This window comes from Hevea brasiliensis, chromosome 9 (genome assembly GCF_030052815.1).
Source record: "Hevea brasiliensis isolate MT/VB/25A 57/8 chromosome 9, ASM3005281v1, whole genome shotgun sequence".
NCBI lineage: Eukaryota > Viridiplantae > Streptophyta > Magnoliopsida > Malpighiales > Euphorbiaceae > Hevea > Hevea brasiliensis.
The window spans coordinates 92,882,681-92,902,173 of record NC_079501.1 but is presented as its reverse complement, the minus strand read 5'-3'; the positions used below and the strand labels follow the sequence as shown (position 1 = coordinate 92,902,173).

General features: G+C 22.9%; 1 protein-coding gene across 7 annotated transcripts; it reads right to left on the bottom strand.

The window, feature by feature from the left end:
• Window positions 1-12,085: 12,085 nt before the first annotated feature.
• Window positions 12,086-18,581, bottom strand: LOC110645965 (protein root UVB sensitive 3). 7 transcript variants are annotated; one of them, XR_002493070.2, is made up of 17 exons: window positions 18,364-18,581; window positions 18,218-18,275; window positions 18,076-18,135; window positions 17,928-17,966; window positions 17,760-17,822; window positions 17,532-17,588; window positions 17,183-17,246; window positions 16,902-16,985; window positions 16,474-16,556; window positions 16,245-16,374; window positions 15,688-15,780; window positions 15,213-15,351; window positions 14,815-14,852; window positions 14,539-14,726; window positions 14,293-14,441; window positions 12,260-12,344; window positions 12,086-12,172 (listed from the first exon to the last, which is right to left on the bottom strand). XR_002493070.2 is itself a non-coding variant. In XM_021799246.2 (15 exons), the coding sequence occupies exons 1-15, from the start codon at window positions 18,504-18,506 to the stop codon at window positions 14,343-14,345; spliced, it is 1,338 nt and encodes a 445-aa protein (XP_021654938.2). In that variant the 5' UTR covers window positions 18,507-18,581; the 3' UTR covers window positions 13,939-14,342. The 7 variants fall into 7 exon arrangements, 1 of the variants encoding a protein (XP_021654938.2); XR_009151430.1 differs by having other exon boundaries at window positions 12,260-12,340; XR_002493067.2 differs by having other exon boundaries at window positions 12,086-12,344.
• Between the last annotated feature and the right edge of the window lie 912 nt (window positions 18,582-19,493).

Sequence of the window (19,493 nt, the reverse complement as noted above, 5' to 3'; positions counted from 1 at the left end):
GTAAATTTTTTATGTAATTATATTTGTAATTTATTTTTAAAATTCCACTTCTATATAAAAATATAGTGTAGAGATCATTTATTCATAAAAATATAGATATTAATTAAAATTTAAAAATAATTCTATTGAAAATTAATTATAATAAAATATATATAATCAAAATATTAATTATCATTGCATTCAATATATAATTATAATGAAATAAAATATTCAAAAGTTTATGAAATGTTAAATAATAAATTTATAAAAAATTAATAATTAAATAAATATTAATTAAATATATTTAAATAAATAAATTTTAAGAATGATAATTGACTCTTGAAAGAAATAATAAAAAAATAATACAAGTCAAAAAAATAAATTTAAGAGCATTTAGGTGAAATAAAAATACTTGGTGAGAAAAGAGTACCTAATATGTATTAAATATCTAATATGACATACTATATATTGATAAATAAATGAAAATCATTTAAATAAAAATTAATTTATAATTAAATATTATTTAATTAAAAAAGGTAATAAATGTTCAAATTTAATTTTTATAATAGTAAAGTATTTCCTATTTATTTAACCATTTCAATTAAATAGTCATAAGTTGGCTATAATGATAATAATAATAAGTATTAATTAATCTTAGAAGTAAAATAAAAAAATATTAAATTATTAATATAAAAAATAATACATACTAATTATAAATAAGTCAAATCTCTATATTTTATTTTTATAACTTTTTATATAAACTACACATTTTATCTGTTAAATTTTTTAATTAAAATTTCATAATAAAAATAATAGAAAATAAAACAATATAATAGCAATATTTGTTAAAGATACAATATAATTTAAGATTTATTAAATTATATGATACTTTATTATGAGATCACAGATTAATAATTAATTTTCTTTAAACTAATGGTCATCAATTATCTTTTATTATTATTATTATTATTATTATAAAAGGTAACATATGGTAAATAATATTTTTGTATAAATGAATTTATAAGAAAATAATATAATAATTTTTAAACATCATATTTAATCATAAAAAAGTCTTAATTTTTAAAATTAAATTTTAAAAAAAATAATAATTTAAATCATAAATATTAAGTTAATATTATAAATAATAATAAAAATTAAAGGAGAAATAAAAAAATAATAATTAATATTTATAAAATAATACAAGCAATTTTTAAATATTATATTTAATTACAAAATGTTTTAATTTTTAAAAATTAAATTTTAAAGAAAATAATTTAAATTATAAATATTAAGTTAGTATCGTCAATAATAATGATAATTAAAAGAAAAATAAAAAAATTAAATAATAATTAGTACAAGTGAGAATATTTATGATTGATTATAAGATTACAAATTAATGATTAATTTTTTTTAAATTAATGCTATCAATGACTTTATTATTATTATTATTATTATTATTATTATTATTATTATTATTATTAAGAGTAATATGTGGTAAATAATATTTTTGCATAAATGAATTTATAAAAAAAATATAAATAATTTTTAAATATTATATTTAATTATAAAAGGTCTTAATTTTAAAAAAATTAAATTTTAAAGAAAATAATAATTTAATTCATAAATGTTAAGGTAACATTATAAATAATAATGATAATCAAAAGAAAAATAAAAAAATTAAATAATAATTAGTATAAAAGAGAATAATTATCAAAAGTAACTTTTGATAAACTTTTCAAAAAAAGTGTCACGTATTATTTTCTTGAGAATACTGTATATATTAGAAAAAGTTGAAAAGTTGTAAGATTTTATTGATAATTTAATTAGCATATGACATAATTATTTTTTTTTATAATTTCTCCTAAAATTACTAGTAGTTTATTTTAATTTATGTGAAATTTCAAATTATTTTTTAAAATTGAAAGTTTATTAACAATTTAATTTTGACTAATCTGATTGACTTGAAAATGCTCCTATGTGATAATCAAAGAAAATTCTCTACACTTTAGCAACGGAATAAAAAAATCTATTACTAATTTTCCAATGGATTTAAACTCCATTACTAAATTTGACATGTTAATAAAAGAAAAGTATCTATAATTTAGCAACAAAATAAAAAAAAAATGTTGCTATTAAAAGAAAAGCATCTACGATTTAGAAAAGGAAATAAAAATTCCTTACTAATTTATCAACAAAATGAAAATTCGTTACTAAATGTAACAACAAAATTTAAATTTATTAATAGTTGGAAAATCTCAACAAATAAGCAATGAAACTAAAAATCCATTGGTCTATTTAACAATGGAATTACAGCCTGTTTGGCATTGAGTTTTAAAGGCTGAAATTATTTTTCTAAATAAATGCATCATTTTAAATGCTATTGAAAAAAATAGTTTAGAAAAAATTATTTTATTATTTTAGTATTCTTATAATTAAAACTGATCAAATTTAATTTTTAATTATTTTTTAATACTCTCTGACTAATATATTTAAAAAAGTGATTTTCTTTACAGCAGTTTCAACAGTAATATCAAATGGGCCCTTAAACTCTTTACTAAATTAGTAATATATTTTTATTTCCATTAATAATTCGAAAGCGTCAATTATTTAACAAAAGGAACAAATCTATTAATTTCTATTGCTAATATGGATATTTCTTGTAGTGCATAATCAAATTTAACAAACACAAAATCAAAAATGAAATCGATTCAATAAAATCAGAATCAAAACTAAAATTGATTGATCAAATCCCTAATCAAATTTTAAAATTTTAACAAATTGAGAATCAAAACTCTCAAATAACTCTATTTTATCCTTTTAAGTTTGTTTTATACGAGGGTAGAAAAGTAATTTCATTTTTTTTAATTGATGCCATCGTAGCAAAATAATCGAGAAACCAATTATTTTTATCCCAAAAAATCATATATTTATTTCTATATCTTTTTAGAGATAAATAATTATTTGTCTCATTTATTGTTGTCAATAAATATAATTAGATAAATTTATATTTGACATTAATTTAATTTTAAAAAAAAAATATATTGGATAATTTTTCACACAACAGTTGTTCAACATTCTTTTGGCACATGTCTAACATGCATTCATATATATAAGAAATATTATAATATAGACATTGATGGTGGAAAACATATTTTAATCTCTAATATTTATTTAAAAAGTTTATTAGTATCTAAATTTTAAAAATGCTTTTATCTCATACTTTAATTTAAAAAAAAAAAGAAAATTATTAGAAAAATCATGTAGTTTCAATTCTTTTGCAATTATACTTTATATTAATCAAATTATCAATTAAAACCTATACTTTTTCATTTTTATTAATTATATCCCATCATCACTTATACTGTTAATTCACCAAAGGAACTGTCATATAAATGTCATGGTGCCAATAATAGGTATAACTAGTATAATGCTCAAACTATGAATGCATAATTTATAATTTTTATTTTTAATTATATTTTAAATAAGATAAATTATTATTATTAAATTAATTTTAAATTAAAATTTCTCTTTTATTCAATTTAATTTGAATAAATTTTTTATTGTTATAATAATAAATTTTTAATTAATTTATAATATAATTAATTAAAATATCTATTTAATTTCTTTTATACATATATTAATAGTAGTTTTCATGATTATTTCATTTAAAATGTAATAAAAATACTTTATTCAAAAAATAATTTAAATTTTATAAAATTTTTATATTTTATCTCATAATTTATGTAAATTAATATTTATTTTTTATAAATTACAGAAAATATATTAAATTAATAAGAAAGTAATATTATTTTAAAAATATATAAATATAATATTTTTTTGTTATTAATGTAATAAAAAAATTAAATTACTAATAATGAATTGAATTATTTAATTTTAATAATAATGAAAATATATAACATTATTATTAATTAAAAATAACATTCTATTATATTATTTTTAAAAAATATTATATCTAAGTGTAAATTCTTTTTTTATTAATCTGATATATTTTTTATAAAATAATTCTTTAATAAAAATGGTTATCACTTTACATAAATTTGTAATATAAAATAAATATATTTAATAAAAATTAAAAATTTAAATTATTGTCATTTTATATTAATATAATAAATATTAAAAATACATACTATTTAAAAAAAAAATAGATTCTATAATTTTAATACTTTAACTTTAATTGTTTTTAATTGTTTTAATTTATAGGTAAATTTTTTATGTAATTATATTTGTAATTTATTTTTAAAATTCTACTTCTATATAAAAATATAGTGTAGAGATCATTTATTCATAAAAATATAGATATTAATTAAAATTTAAAAATAATTCTATTGAAAATTAATTATAATAAAATATATATAATCAAAATATTAATTATCATTGCATTCAATATATAATTATAATGAAATAAAATATTCAAAAGTTTATGAAATGTTAAATAATAAATTTATAAAAAATTAATAATTAAATAAATATTAATTAAATATATTTAAATAAATAAATTTTAAGAATGATAATTGACTTTTGAAAGAAATAATAAAAAAATAATACAAGTCAAAAAAATAAATTTAAGAGCATTTAGGTGAAATAAAAATACTTGGTGAGAAAAGAGTACCTAATGTGTATTAAATATCTAATATGACATACTATATATTGATAAATAAATGAAAATCATTTAAATAAAAATTAATTTATAATTAAATATTATTTAATTAAAAAAGGTAATAAATGTTCAAATTTAATTTTTATAATAGTAAAGTATTTCCTATTTATTTAACCATTTCAATTAAATAGTCATAAGTTGGCTATAATGATAATAATAATAAGTATTAATTAATCTTAGAAGTAAAATAAAAAAATATTAAATTATTAATATAAAAAATAATACATACTAATTATAAATAAGTCAAATCTCTATATTTTATTTTTATAACTTTTTATATAAACTACACATTTTATCTGTTAAATTTTTTAATTAAAATTTCATAATAAAAATAATAGAAAATAAAACAATGTAATAGCAATATTTGTTAAAGATACAATATAATTTAAGATTTATTAAATTATATGATACTTTATTATGAGATCACAGATTAATAATTAATTTTCTTTAAACTAATGGTCATCAATTATCTTTTATTATTATTATTATTATAAAAGGTAACATATGGTAAATAATATTTTTGTATAAATGAATTTATAAGAAAATAATATAATAATTTTTAAACATCATATTTAATCATAAAAAAGTCTTAATTTTTAAAATTAAATTTTAAAGAAAATAATAATTTAAATCATAAATATTAAGTTAATATTATAAATAATAATAAAAATTAAAGGAGAAATAAAAAAATAATAATTAATATTTATAAAATAATACAAGCAATTTTTAAATATTATATTTAATTACAAAATGTTTTAATTTTTAAAAATTAAATTTTAAAGAAAATAATTTAAATTATAAATATTAAGTTAGTATCGTAAATAATAATGATAATTAAAAGAAAAATAAAAAAATTAAATAATAATTAGTACAAGTGAGAATATTTATGATTGATTATAAGATTACAAATTAATGATTAATTTTTTTTAAATTAATGCTATCAATGACTTTATTATTATTATTATTATTATTATTATTATTATTATTATTATTAATAATTAATATTTATAAAATAATACAAGCAATTTTTAAATATTATATTTAATTACAAAATGTTTTAATTTTTAAAAATTAAATTTTAAAGAAAATAATTTAAATTATAAATATTAAGTTAGTATCGTAAATAATAATGATAATTAAAAGAAAAATAAAAAAATTAAATAATAATTAGTACAAGTGAGAATATTTATGATTGATTATAAGATTACAAATTAATGATTAATTTTTTTTAAATTAATGCTATCAATGACTTTATTATTATTATTATTATTATTATTATTATTATTATTAAGAGTAATATGTGGTAAATAATATTTTTGCATAAATGAATTTATAAAAAAAATATAAATAATTTTTAAATATTATATTTAATTATAAAAGGTCTTAATTTTAAAAAAATTAAATTTTAAAGAAAATAATAATTTAATTCATAAATGTTAAGGTAACATTATAAATAATAATGATAATGAAAAGAAAAATAAAAAAATTAAATAATAATTAGTATAAAAGAGAATAATTATCAAAAGTAACTTTTGATAAACTTTTCAAAAAAAGTGTCACGTATTATTTTCTTGAGAATACTGTATATATTAGAAAAAGTTGAAAAGTTGTAAGATTTTATTGATAATTTAATTAGCATATGATATAATATATTTTTTTTATAATTTCTCCTAAAATTACTAATAATTTATTTTAATTTATGTGAAATTTCAAATTATTTTTAAAATTGAAAGTTTATTAACAATTTAATTTTGATTAATCTGATTGACTTGAAAATGCTTCTATGTGATAATCAAAGAAAATTCTCTACACTTTAGCAATGGAATAAAAAAATCTATTACTAATTTTCCAATGGATTTAAACTCCATTACTAAATTTGACATGTTAATAAAAGAAAAGTATCTATAATTTAGCAACAAAATAAAAAAAAAATGTTGCTATTAAAAGAAAAGCATCTACGTTTATCAACAAAATTAAAACTCGATACTAAATGTAATAACAAATTTTAAATTTATTAATAGTTGGAAAATCTCAACAAATAAGCAGTGCAACTGAAAATCCATTGGTCTATTTAGCAATGGAATTACAGTCTGTTTGGCATTGAGTTTTAAAGGCTGAAACTGTTTTTCTAAATAAAAGCATCATTTTAGATGCTATTGAAAAAAACAGTTTGGAAAAAACTATTTTATTATTTTAGTATTCTTATGATTAAAACTGATCAAATTTAATTTTTATTTATTTTTTAATACTCTCTAACTAGTATATTTAAAAAAATAATTTTCTTTACAGCAGTTTTAACAGTAATACCAAATGGGACCTTAAATTCGTTACGAAATTAATAATATATTTTTATTTTCATTAATAATTTGAAAGTGTCAATTATTTAACAAAGGAAACAAATCTTTTAATTTCTATTGCTAATTTGGATATTTCTTGTAGTGCATAATCAAATTTAACAAACACAAAATCAAAAATGAAATCGATTCAATAAAATCAGAATCAAAACTAAAATTGATTGATCAAATCCCCAATCAAATTTTAAAATTTTAACAAATTGAGAATCAAAACTCTCAAATAACTCTATTTTATCCTTTTAAGTTTGTTTTATATGAGGGTAGAAAAGTAATTTCCTTTTTTTTAAAAAAAAAATTGATGCCATCGTAGCAAAATAATCGAGAAATCGGTTATTTTTATTTCAAAAAATTATATATTTATCTCTATATCTTTTTAGAAACAAATAATTATTTATCTCATTTTTTACCGTCGGTAAATATAATTAGTAACAAATGCCAAAATAAATAAATTTATATTTGACACTAATTTAATTTTAAAAAATAAATATATTTATCTCTAAAAATAACTTTTATGTATAAAAAATTTGTCTCTTTTCATATTTTTACAAACCATATTATTTGCCCCTAAAATTACTTTTAGAGAAAATTTTTTTTCTTTTAAATTTATTTTTAAAATAAAATAAATTTTTCTCTAATAATTTTTTTTTATAAATGATTTTTTCCTTCTTATATTAATTCCTCCATATTTCTAACTATTAATAACAACATATTTATTTATTTTTATTAATATATCATTAATTTTAATTTAAAAATAATTTAAACTAAAAATATATTTAAAATAAATATAATTTAATTAAAAATAATTATTAATGGCCCACAAAATTAAAATCCCACTTATTAGTATTTTGAAGTGAGAAGAAAGGAGGCATCCTTTTAAAGGAACAGCCAACTCCTCCCCCACCTCTGTGAAAATGAAGTGAAACAGATCTATCTAGGGGTGTGCAAACGGAACCGAACCGAACCGATAAAATCGAAAATCAAAAATAAAAAATTTTAAAAACCGAACCGAACCGATTGATAAGAGAAAACCGAACCGAATCGAACCGATAAATATCGGTTCGGTTCGGTTTTAAACCGATCAAACCGAAATTTATAAAATTTCATATTTTTAACATTAAATCTAAATAATAAAAAAATAAAAAAAAATTAGAAATCAAAACTCAAAAATCTTAAGGTTCGGTTTTCTTTGATTTCAGTTAGGTTCGATTCAATTTGATTCGATTTTTTTTATTTCCTATATATATTAATAATTTCGGTTCGGTTCGATTTTTTTGATTTTTTTATGAAAATAACCGAACCGAACCGAACCGATTAATATGAAATTATCAAAATTATAAACCGAACTGAACCGATTAAATTTTAAAACCGAACCGATTGAACAGAATTAATCGGTTCGGTTCGGTTTTTTGGTTTAAACCGATAACCGCACACCCCTAGATCTATCATGCATAAAGACTAATTTACCCTCATAGTTTATGTTATCTTACCTTCTTAAAAATATGTTATTTCTACTCTTTTTTTTTTTTTTATGCATCTTCTTAAAAATCTATTGTCTTCTCTTCTCTTAAATCCATACATATTTATGTTTTCTTTGATTTTTCACTTCTGAGTTCTTCTCTATCAACTCATTGCTCAACCTAAAAGTCACAATTTCTTTCATTTTCACTTGTGGGTCTTCAATCTGAGGTGTGAAAAGCAACCCCAATATTAAAGTAAGGATTTTAGAATTTTTATAAACCTTTAAAAATTTTCATTTTTCAATATTAATAGATTGGAAAGATTTTCATTTTAAAATCTCTAAATACTTTTAAATTTTTTTTTATTTCCTCTTATATAATAAAAAAAAATTATAAAAATTCAAAGTTGATGAAAAACTTTGTTTTAATGAATCTTACTTTATTTTATATTCTCCAAACAGAGTGTTAGTTTTAGCTTTATCAAAAATCAATTAATAAAAACTTAAAAAAAAATAATCTAAATTTTAATAAGCAAAAAAACTAATTATAGAAAGAAAAATTAATAAAACTTGAAAATTTATATGAATATGTATTTTAATTTGATCACTAACATTCTTATAATCCTAACTAATTTACTTGTGAAAAATTGAAATATTTTTTTAATTTTTTTAAAAAATGAAAATTAAAATTTTTTCCTTATATGTGCCATTTAAAAAAAAAACTGAAAAACTATAATTTTTGTGTCATAGTAGTTCAAATTTAATTTAAATTAAAAAAATTCCTTATATATTATCAGAAAAAGAACATACTTTCAAAGAGCCTATATTTAATTTTTTTTAAAAATTATACTAATTAATTAATAAATCTTAAAGTATTCTGAAAATTTATTTTTTTTTTCTTAAAGATTAATATATTATATAAAAAATTAAGATGCCTATAAATTAACGAAGGCTATAATATATGCATGTATATACACAATTAATCTTAGATTGAAACTCAAGACATACAAATGTAATTATCTAGATTATAATAATATATATTATCTATAAAGCCAGCCTTAATTCTTTGTTTATTGCATATATTTTATATAATAAAAATTAATAAAAATTGAAATAACATAAATTATCTAGGATATAATAATTTATCACTAAAAACATATAAAAAAATTTCTTTACATTGAAAAAGTAAATTATTAAACTAATTTCTTTATATCGATAATTAAATAGAGTAGTATTAATTATGTTTAAATATAAATACAAAAATAATATTAAATAGGAATAAAGACTTTACTTATATTAAAATATTTAAATAAACTATATATAAACTACACATACGCGACATTACTATAATATTATCTTTTAGAGACATATCTTGAAACAAATAAAATATTTATTGCTAATAATATTAAATAAAAACATTTTCTAATAGGAATAAAGACTTTACTTATATTAAAATATTTAAATAAACTATATATGGACTACACATACGCGATATTACTATAATATTATCTTTTAGAGACACATATCTTGAGATAAATAAAATATTTATTGCTAATAATTATTATTTAATATAAAATTTTATTAGTCTCTAAATATTATATTATTTGTTTCTAATTACTCTTGAGACAAAAACTTATTAGCTTCTAAATTGTTTCTAATAATAAATTTTTTGAGGTAAAAACTTATTAGTCTCTAAATGTACAATTATTTATTTGAAATAATTAATTTTTGAGGCAAAATTTATTAGTATTTAAATATTATATTATTTTTTTCTAATAATTAATTTTTTAAGACAAAACTTATTAGTCTCTAAATATTATATTATTTATTTCTAATTCATTAACTTTATTTATATAAGAAGTTTTATGATTTTTATTTTAATTTATCACTAAAAAATTTTTTTTTTTCATATTAAAAAATTTTAATAACTAATTAAACTCTCTCATAATTAAATAAAAAAGTGACTTTTAAAAATTAAACATGTAAATACTGACGCATGTATACTCATATTATATTATGTTTGTGTGTGTATATATATATATATAATCAATGGCTTCAAATTCCTCTACTTTATCATTATTTTTTTTTCTATTTTTTAATTACCCACTTATTTTGGCTAATCATCTGTTAACATTATGATAATTAGACCCGACCATGATCCCGTTTATACTTAAAATCAGACCAAAACTAGCCTAGTCCAATTCAAACAAAAATCAAAAGTCTAAACTAAAATGGAATATTTTCTCTCTCCTCTTGAATCCAATCTGAACCAAACTAAAAACTGATTCAATTTAATTCAACTCAACATTTTCTTTAAAAAAAATTGAAAAGAATTCAATCATCGAGTTAGATCAAACTGAAACCGAAACTAAGATAGATGCTGTAAACCAATCTCGAGCCCTCGATTCTGGGTATCAAACTTACGGTTCTAGACCAGCCTGGCCCGCTGGCCAGTTCAAATGGCAAAACATATGGTCAACAAGGTTAATCGGCAGAAAATATTTTCTTTAAAATATTTTTCATATTTTTTAATATTTAAAATACTTAAAAAATAGCCAATAAAAATATTTTTATAATCAAAAGTAAAAATAAATTATTTTTGAGAAAAATAATATTTTTTAAATAAAAAATTATTTTCTGAATTTAATAATTTTATTAAAATAAAAAAATACTTACACATATATGACATAAATATATATTATTAATTTAATATTACAATCAATGGAAGATATTTTCATGAAAAATATTTTTTAAGAAAATAATTTATATTAAAAATATTTTATATGTATATTTACGAAATAAATAAAACCTTGAATGAATTTTTTTTTCTCTTGTAAATAAGAAATGGACTAATGATTCAATTTCTTTACTGCAAATTTAGTTGTTCTCTCGCGTAACTAAGTTCACCAACCTAAGTGAAGAATAAAAAAGAAAGCCGTTAAATTCATCTATAGTTACTATAGTTACCAAAGATTGCTGGCTGATAACTCTTCTATTATCGTGGGATAAATTTTAACAATTGTCTCTGAATTTATCTAGTTGTAATATTACAGTCCCTCAACTTAAAAAAATAACATAAAACCTCATCAACTTTCAAATTTTGCATAATAAAATCTTTCTAACCTCCAATTACCAGTTTTTCAGTTAGACGCTAATCTGAACAGTTCCAGCATTGAACTTAGTTAGTATTTCTCTTTTCTCTCTCAAGCGATATGTAAATTGAATCATTTTTCTCTCTATAAACAGAATAATTTTTTATGCGTAAAGAGAATAATTTTACACTTTGCATAAGAGAGGAGAGAGAAATGTTGACTAAGTGTCATGCGAGAGCTATTCACATTAGTTTTTAACTGAAAAATCAATAATTGAAAGTCAGAAGGATTTTACTGTGTAAAATTTTAAAGTTTAGAGGGTTTTATGTTACATTTTAAAGTTGAAGGATTGTAATGTTACAACTATATAAATTCAGGGACAGTTATTAAAATTTATCCTATTATTGTGTCTAGTTTTTGAAAACCCCTTTTCAATTGGTCATCATATCACCTGATAAAAAGAAGTTGCAGGCCTCTGAATCTGATGGCGCAAGAGACTTGTAGCATGTCAAAGAAAACATTACAATGATACAGAAAAAGGCCAAACCTGAAGCTGCTATAGCATGACTTAAAATTTCATCGTTGGTTTCTTGTATGGTAGTGGAAGCTAAGACTATGCCAGGAAGCAAAGGCAGAGTTACAATTGTAAAATTATTGAATACATCTGGTGCATTAATTACTAGTATCATGTTTGTCTCACCAGAATTTTAGACTTGCTTTCCATAGATAAAAACTTCAAACTAACCCTTCAAGAAAATCTGCCTGCATAAGTTTCTCTTGCCTGCCTAATAAAAGAGATGCTCAATTACCTTTTGCTTCAATCATTCAAAGCATAACATTTCTCAGAGAAATCCAGTTCTATCAACATTTTGTTTTCTAACTCATAGACTATAATTTCAAAGGAGCTATAAAAACTACTGGCAGTAAAATCACACAATCATAGAAGGGCTGGTGCCTTTCTACCAGAAACAGCAAAACAGTATTCGCATCAGGTGATTCACTTCCACTGGTAATGTCACGTTAGCGATTTTAAATCAATGTTATAAGCATAGAAAAAAATACATAGGATTCCTGTTGGATAGCAACATTATGCAGAATTGTGACAGCTCTTTTTTTCATTTCCCCTTTTCTCTTACTCATCAATAAACTTACACTACCTGGGAAAAGGCACCATAGCAGTAATGAATTCAAAATGAATAACCTGATATTGTTAAGTATATAAAAAAAATAATAAAATAATACTCAACTCAACTCAATTAAGCCTTTATCCCAAGAATTTGGGTCGGCTATATGGATTCTCTTTCTCCATTCTAAACGATTTTGGGTTAAATTCTAAGAAATGTGTAATACTTCTAGGTTATATTGTACTACTCTTCTCCAAGTCACAAAAAAATAATAAAATAATAAAAAAACAGTAACATGCGACTATAATGCCAACAATTAGAAATTAATCAGCATGTTTTCAGTTAAAATTAAGGAAGCATTTAGTACAAGGTTAAAAAATTGAAAATTAAGTATTATTCTTGTAAATTTTAAAGGAGTAATTATTAAAGGGGTAAAAAATAATTAATGGTATAATAATTAACGATGCTTGCTAGGAAGTTAATAAAAAACTTAAAATAAAGTGTTACTTTGTTAACCAAGTCTCCCAGGGTTAACATATTTAACTCTTAAAGAGGAGTTAAATGTTAAGGAGGTTAAAAGTTAACCTATTCTTTTATAGCTTCCAAACGAACATTAATGAGAGATTAAAAGTTAACCCTCATTAACCCCCTACCAAATACCCCATAAGTAGAAACTTGGAAGCTTAAATTAGCTACTCCAGCCGAACTTGTCATCACATTACAATATTTGAATAGAGTAAATATTACAACCATGCCCCTACCGTTTGTGATCAGTTTCATTTTAAATTCCAAACTTTAAACCAGTGCAATACCTTAATCTTCATCAACTACTGCAATACCAACGATATAACCTTTATAAACAGTCGCAATATGAGGAGCCACAGAATTTTTCTCCTTGTAATTCCTTCATCCCATTTTTCTTCAATCTAACTAGCCTAGACCTATAATTATCAGAAATATTTAATCTAATACATATAGTTTGCATGAAACAGTTGATAATGTGTAAAATCCTAAAGAGAAGTTTAATCTAAGACTAAATCTTTTTATTTTTGATTTGCCTAGCAATAGTTGTTGCCTGTAAAACTGAATCCAATGCTTCTTTTATTCATAGAGCATTTTTCTTTGACATATTATTTGGAATGTTCCCTGGAAAAATGAATGAAAAATTCAAAGAGTAAAGGAAATAGGTATCTTAATGGTTTTTAGATAACAAGAACACATTACAACAATTTAAAGGTTGTGGTTTAAAATGATATCAACCCCAAAACTCAAGGACCTAGGGGCAATTTTTCCATTCATTTATATTCTCACAATTACTAGTGCCAAAAAGAAAATTTGTCAACCAAGTTTTTGAACTTGTTGGATCTAAGGTTTACATTCTTGTTCTGGTTTCTAGCTTAGAATATCAATACTTATACCACTGTGATTTACTGACCAAGGCAATTCATATAAATACGAGAGCTGCCAGGGTGCAGATACAAATTCTTGTTGGTGAAAGTATCATCGGTTTTTTTCACAAATGGTTCCATAAATCGATCCCTTACCATCCTACTCAACATGAATAAATGATATCAATCTAAGAATCCACAATAAAGGTAGGTGAGGGTACCTAGTCAACCTTATCGTCCGAAGGCCCATAGTAAAGGTAGGTAAGGGTACCTAGTCAACCTTATCATCTGAAGGCCCACATATCCAATTTGCCTTCCAAATGATGGAATGGGAAAGAAGGCGTTCTGTTTTCCAACCTGATAAACTTAACTGCCAGATTCAAAAGGAGGAAAAACAAAATGGACATCAGAATTAAAAACGGTAGAAAAATGCTAATCTCACAAAAGCAAGGAACTTGAAAAAATACCTTTTGAAGGAAATCTTTGTAATGTTTATCCATCCATGATTGGCTCTCCAAATGCACAGATGTATTTTCTTCCATAAGTTTTTCCATAACCAGTGCATGAATAAACGATTGCAAGACATCTGAAGATGTTGAATTTTTGTGCATCAAAATGCTGATGCTTGTCTTCCTCTCCACTAGCAAGTACTTTGCTAGAAAGACAAAAAGAGACGACTAAAATGAGTTTACAGCTTTCAGCTTCAAAATTCAATTGCTAAAAAGTAGCGACTAGGACTTAACCTTTCCGATGAGATCCTGCAGAACGTAACAGCTCCGTCCTGTTTAAGAATGTTTTCAAATTGTCAGCTTTATAGACATGAATAAAACTAATTAAAAGCAAATACTTTTTAGGTGCCAGTTCAAAGGAGCCCAATTGCAGACATGCCAGGAGTTGAGCCATGGTCGTGTCTGAAAAATGAATTAAAGTATTGTAACCTGTGATCTATCTTTTCAGGTGTTATTCACAACAATTTTCATGGAAGTACTGCCAAAAAATACCACTATAACATAATGTGATTCTGCAAACGTCTTTGACCATATATCTCATTCAGGAAAAATGAAGTGGGTGTGCATTGCAAATGGCTAATGAAGCCTCATGCCAGTGAAAACTTGATCAGCTAAACAAAAATGAAACTCACATTTCCTGGTGATCAAGTGAAGAAACTCTCACACCCAAGTGTACTTGCTTATGCAACAATTTAACATTCTTTGAGCTCCAAAACGTGGTCCATTTGGGTAAAATATGTTCCATCCTAGAGACCTGTTCAGGGGAGAGAGCTGGCAACAAATTCAGATGTTAGCATTAAAATCAAAGTAGCAAGATAAACGAATTAGGATAAGAACTAAAATGTATTCAGGTATTGTAAAATGGACATGAAACCTCAGCCCTTGCACAACATGCTAATTATTTTGCCTTTGGCTTGCAAAAGAATAAAATGAAGCATGTGAATGGTATAGAATGACCATTTCCCAAGCTTTTTTTTTTTGTTTTCCTTCATTCTACAAAGTTAACATCTAAGCAAACTGGATGATTGTGCTCAGGTCTGCCTAGGACATTCCCTTGGATGCTTCACCCATTACAGAGGACTGTTTCAAATTGTAGTCATCACTTACCTTGGCCTGTCTCCATGAAATGCTGCAAAAGAATTGAGCTCCTTTGCATATTTAAAGATGTCAGTACAAGGCACCGAACAGCCCTGTAGTTTGCTGCACATAAGGAAAACAAATCAATATACACTGTCAGCTGTATCATAAATTATACATGTTACCACTTTACATCTAAATACTGTAATTAAGCAAAAGGGTGAACATAATATACATAAGAGTTGGTAACTGAGTAAAACTACTTGTTTTTCCTTTAGAATTATGGAGAAGTTTGTTTTCCATCTAATTCTGCGTTAGGCAATCAGATTTAGAGACACAAGAAATGTTTAGTTCTTGCTAGTCCTTTCAGTGTATGTCTCACCTATTTTGCTTACAAAAACTACTATCTTGTAAGACAAGGCTGGATTCTTTCCAATAAAAACTCACATATAAATTTACTCATCATGGACTGGAAAAGTAAATTTATTCATGCATCCAATTTTCCTAATGGAACCTGGAAGGTAAATGCCAGGTTCCTTGGCTAGAAATACTTTTCCATATAAAAAACAATAGCAGCAGAAATTTACCATACATATGGAACAAGGTGAGAGAAAGAAACGAAAACCAGATAGCTAAGGGGTGTCCAATTGTTATGCGAGCAAGGAGCATCCCCAATGCCATGCCAGTCATTGTTGCCAGTGTTTCTTGACTTCCTTCCTATCAATATACTGGAAACAAGTTAGCAGTCACACTAACAAAAACAAAGAAAATTTGTTGAAGGCTTACATCCCAGAGTCCCAAGGAATACAATGGTACCTTGGCAGATATATCTGCTGCATTATTCTCGAGAGCAAAATGCTGTGTCAACGCAGCTCTAGTTGCACCACTGGCAACACCAGCTAATTAAAGAAACAGCACAACGAAAAAAAGAAGATTCAGTTAAATAATGATAGTGAAGGAGCATCGTTACTTGAATTATGGTATTTCTATCTAGAAAAAGTTAAGAAAAAAATTAAATTCCATTGACCGCTTCAAATTTTACAAGAGTTGTGCTGTAACTGAATGAGAAAAGATAAATAATCAATTCATCAACATACAAATGACCTGAACATCTTTGCTTATACACTTACAAAGCATAAACAAACTACAGAATTCTCCAACAAAAAATTGTCAAAATCTATTAGCAGTTTTCAGTTTGTTCCTATAGGACCTTGCACAAAAAATTTACATATTTGGAGACTTACTGAATGATCTTGATAGGCTCCCTAAGCAAACTACCAATACAAATGCTGAAGGAAACAAAGGAGATACGAGGTCCATCAACATTCCTGCAACCAATATGAGCTTTCTTGAGAACAATAACAAACTAAATGTGACTATCCAGTACCAACTGCATAGAAACTAGCATCACTAGAAATAGATTGGTAGAAGCCAATTTGGTATCAATCTGTAAGTATTACTCTGAAACTTTGAATGTGCATGCTATGAGAGAGAAAAAGAAGGAAAAAGAGAGTTGAGGACGCACCAAGATCATTCATAAGATCTGCAACCAAACGCCACATTTTGGCATTGCTATCCAGATTTGAGCCCTGAGAAGTATAGAATTTTCCAGTTTCACAGTCTAAAGAAGGATCAATTTCAATATATATATATATATATATATATATATATATATAATTTTGATACCATCAGATGAGAATGACCATATGAAGGTATTAAGTAGACATTAATATTAAAAGTGAAAGCCAGAAAATGTCTTTCATCCAAGTGCAACAAATAAAAAGCTTAAACACCTTATCTGTAAAGTTTTAGGATAAACTCTATAGATTAATGAAAGACAGAGAATACAAAAACAAAAGCATATAATAGCAGACCTGGTAAAATGTGAATAGTATCCCTCCAAGCATTCCAGTCAAGTCCCTCAAAAACCACTGTAGCAATTTCAATAAAAAAGTATTACAATTTACAAGCTTTAATTCAACAAACAAAAAGATATTTCAAGGTTTAAACTACTTTAATTCAATCATAGAAAAACCCATAAGGCATAAAAGCATTCAACCACAGATATTCCACACGAAACAGAGGTACAAGCAATCCTATACCTGAAATGTGGCGCCAATGACAGTCGCTGATTTCTCTCCAACCCCAATTGCACTTAAGAGAGCCTTGCAATGACAATTAAAAAAAAGTTAAAAAAAAAAAAAAAAGAGTTTAGACCCACCATGCCAAAACTGAGAAAACTTAAAAACGTTAACCCAATTTGAACTCACTTGTGTAGAAAGCATGGTCCTTATGTAAGTCGAAAGACCCTATAAAAATTAAAACTACCAACCACAGTTAGCAAGGATCATTACTGCCAAATCCCATCCCTTGGCAAAGTTAAGCCTGCTTATGTACATAATTAATTGCTATTGTTACCTGCAACGAATCCCACACTTGAAAAGGGACATAATCTGATGTTACACTGCTTGGAAAACCCTGCGTTTAATCACAGAATACAAATAAATAACGAAAATTTTAAAAAAAAAAATTGCCTAAAGAAATCAACAAACAGACTTGCCTCAGGTACAAATGCTTGAAGGACGCGTCTCCAAACGTGATCAAAACGGCTACCAGATCTGCAAATCATTAAATTCAAGAATGTAGAACATAAAAAAAGAGAAAGAAAATGGAAACGATTGATAATAGGGAGATAAAAGAATCGACCTTTGGATGGAAAGAGAAGGAGAAGCGGTGATAGTAGCAGTTTTAGAGAGCTTGGTTGAAGAAGAGCCATTCCATTCTTCGACTATAACGATCTCCCCTTTTGCTTCGCCTGATACACCTTCCACGGCTGACGCTCTCACCATTGGATCGTCCTCTGAAGTCTGGACTTGGAAGTCTTCAATAGTTGGGGATAATTGCACCCTGCTCCTTTAACTTTTTTTATTTTAAGTACAACGTTACAATTTTTTAGAAATTATAATTACAATAATATAGAAATATAAAAAATAATTAAATTTAAATTTAGTTATCATTAATATTTTTTTGTTAACATTAATTTATATCAAAATCAAATAGCATTTCTTTTAAATTGTATTTTAGCTATTTCTTATATTATTATTATTTTTTATTATTTAATTATTGATTTCATCTAAGTGTCTTCTATGATTATTTATTGCATGCTATTTTATCATGAAAAATAACATAATTTTACATAAATTTATGATTTATCTTATAAAATTTTTATAAAATAATTATTTTTTTCATAAAATAGTTAATTATGAAAATTTTATTAACTTAATGAAAAAAAAAATTCATGTAAAAAAATACATATGATATTTTTTAAAAATTCAATAAATAATATTTAATAAACCTAAACTTGTTCTTGTAATTTTTTAACAAAATTTACTATATATAATTCATCCCTTAATTTTTTTTTAAAATTTTTATTTGTGTTTTTTACAATTAAGAAATTTTTTTCATTAAGTTAATAAAATTTTCATAATTAATTATTTTATGAAAAAAATAATATTTTACAAAAATTTTATAAGATAAATTATAAATTTATATAAAATTATTATATTTTCTGTAATAAAGTAATTAGATTTCGTATGAAATCAAATAATAATAGAATTTCTAGCGTAATTTAATTTAGTTTATAATATATTTTATTGCTTTTTAAATTTTATTTATAAAATATTTTTTATTATATGATATTTATTTGTGCATTATTGGGAACAAATCTCTTATTTAGTAAATTACAACAAATTAATTAGTATAATATATTAATACATAATCTATATAATATATAAATATGTGAAAGGGAAACATTAGTTTTGATCAAATTATTCGTT

Coding starts and splice junctions, on each gene's coding strand:
- LOC110645965 (XM_021799246.2), bottom strand. CDS start 18,506: ATGGTGAGAGCGTCAGCCGTGGAAGGTGTATCAGGCGAAGCAAAAGGG. Junction 17,967..18,075: donor AAGTGTGGGATTCGTTGCAG/GTAACAATAGCA, acceptor TAATTTTTATAG/GGTCTTTCGACTTACATAAG. Junction 16,986..17,182: donor AGATCTTATGAATGATCTTG/GTGCGTCCTCAA, acceptor TATTGGTTGCAG/GAATGTTGATGGACCTCGTA.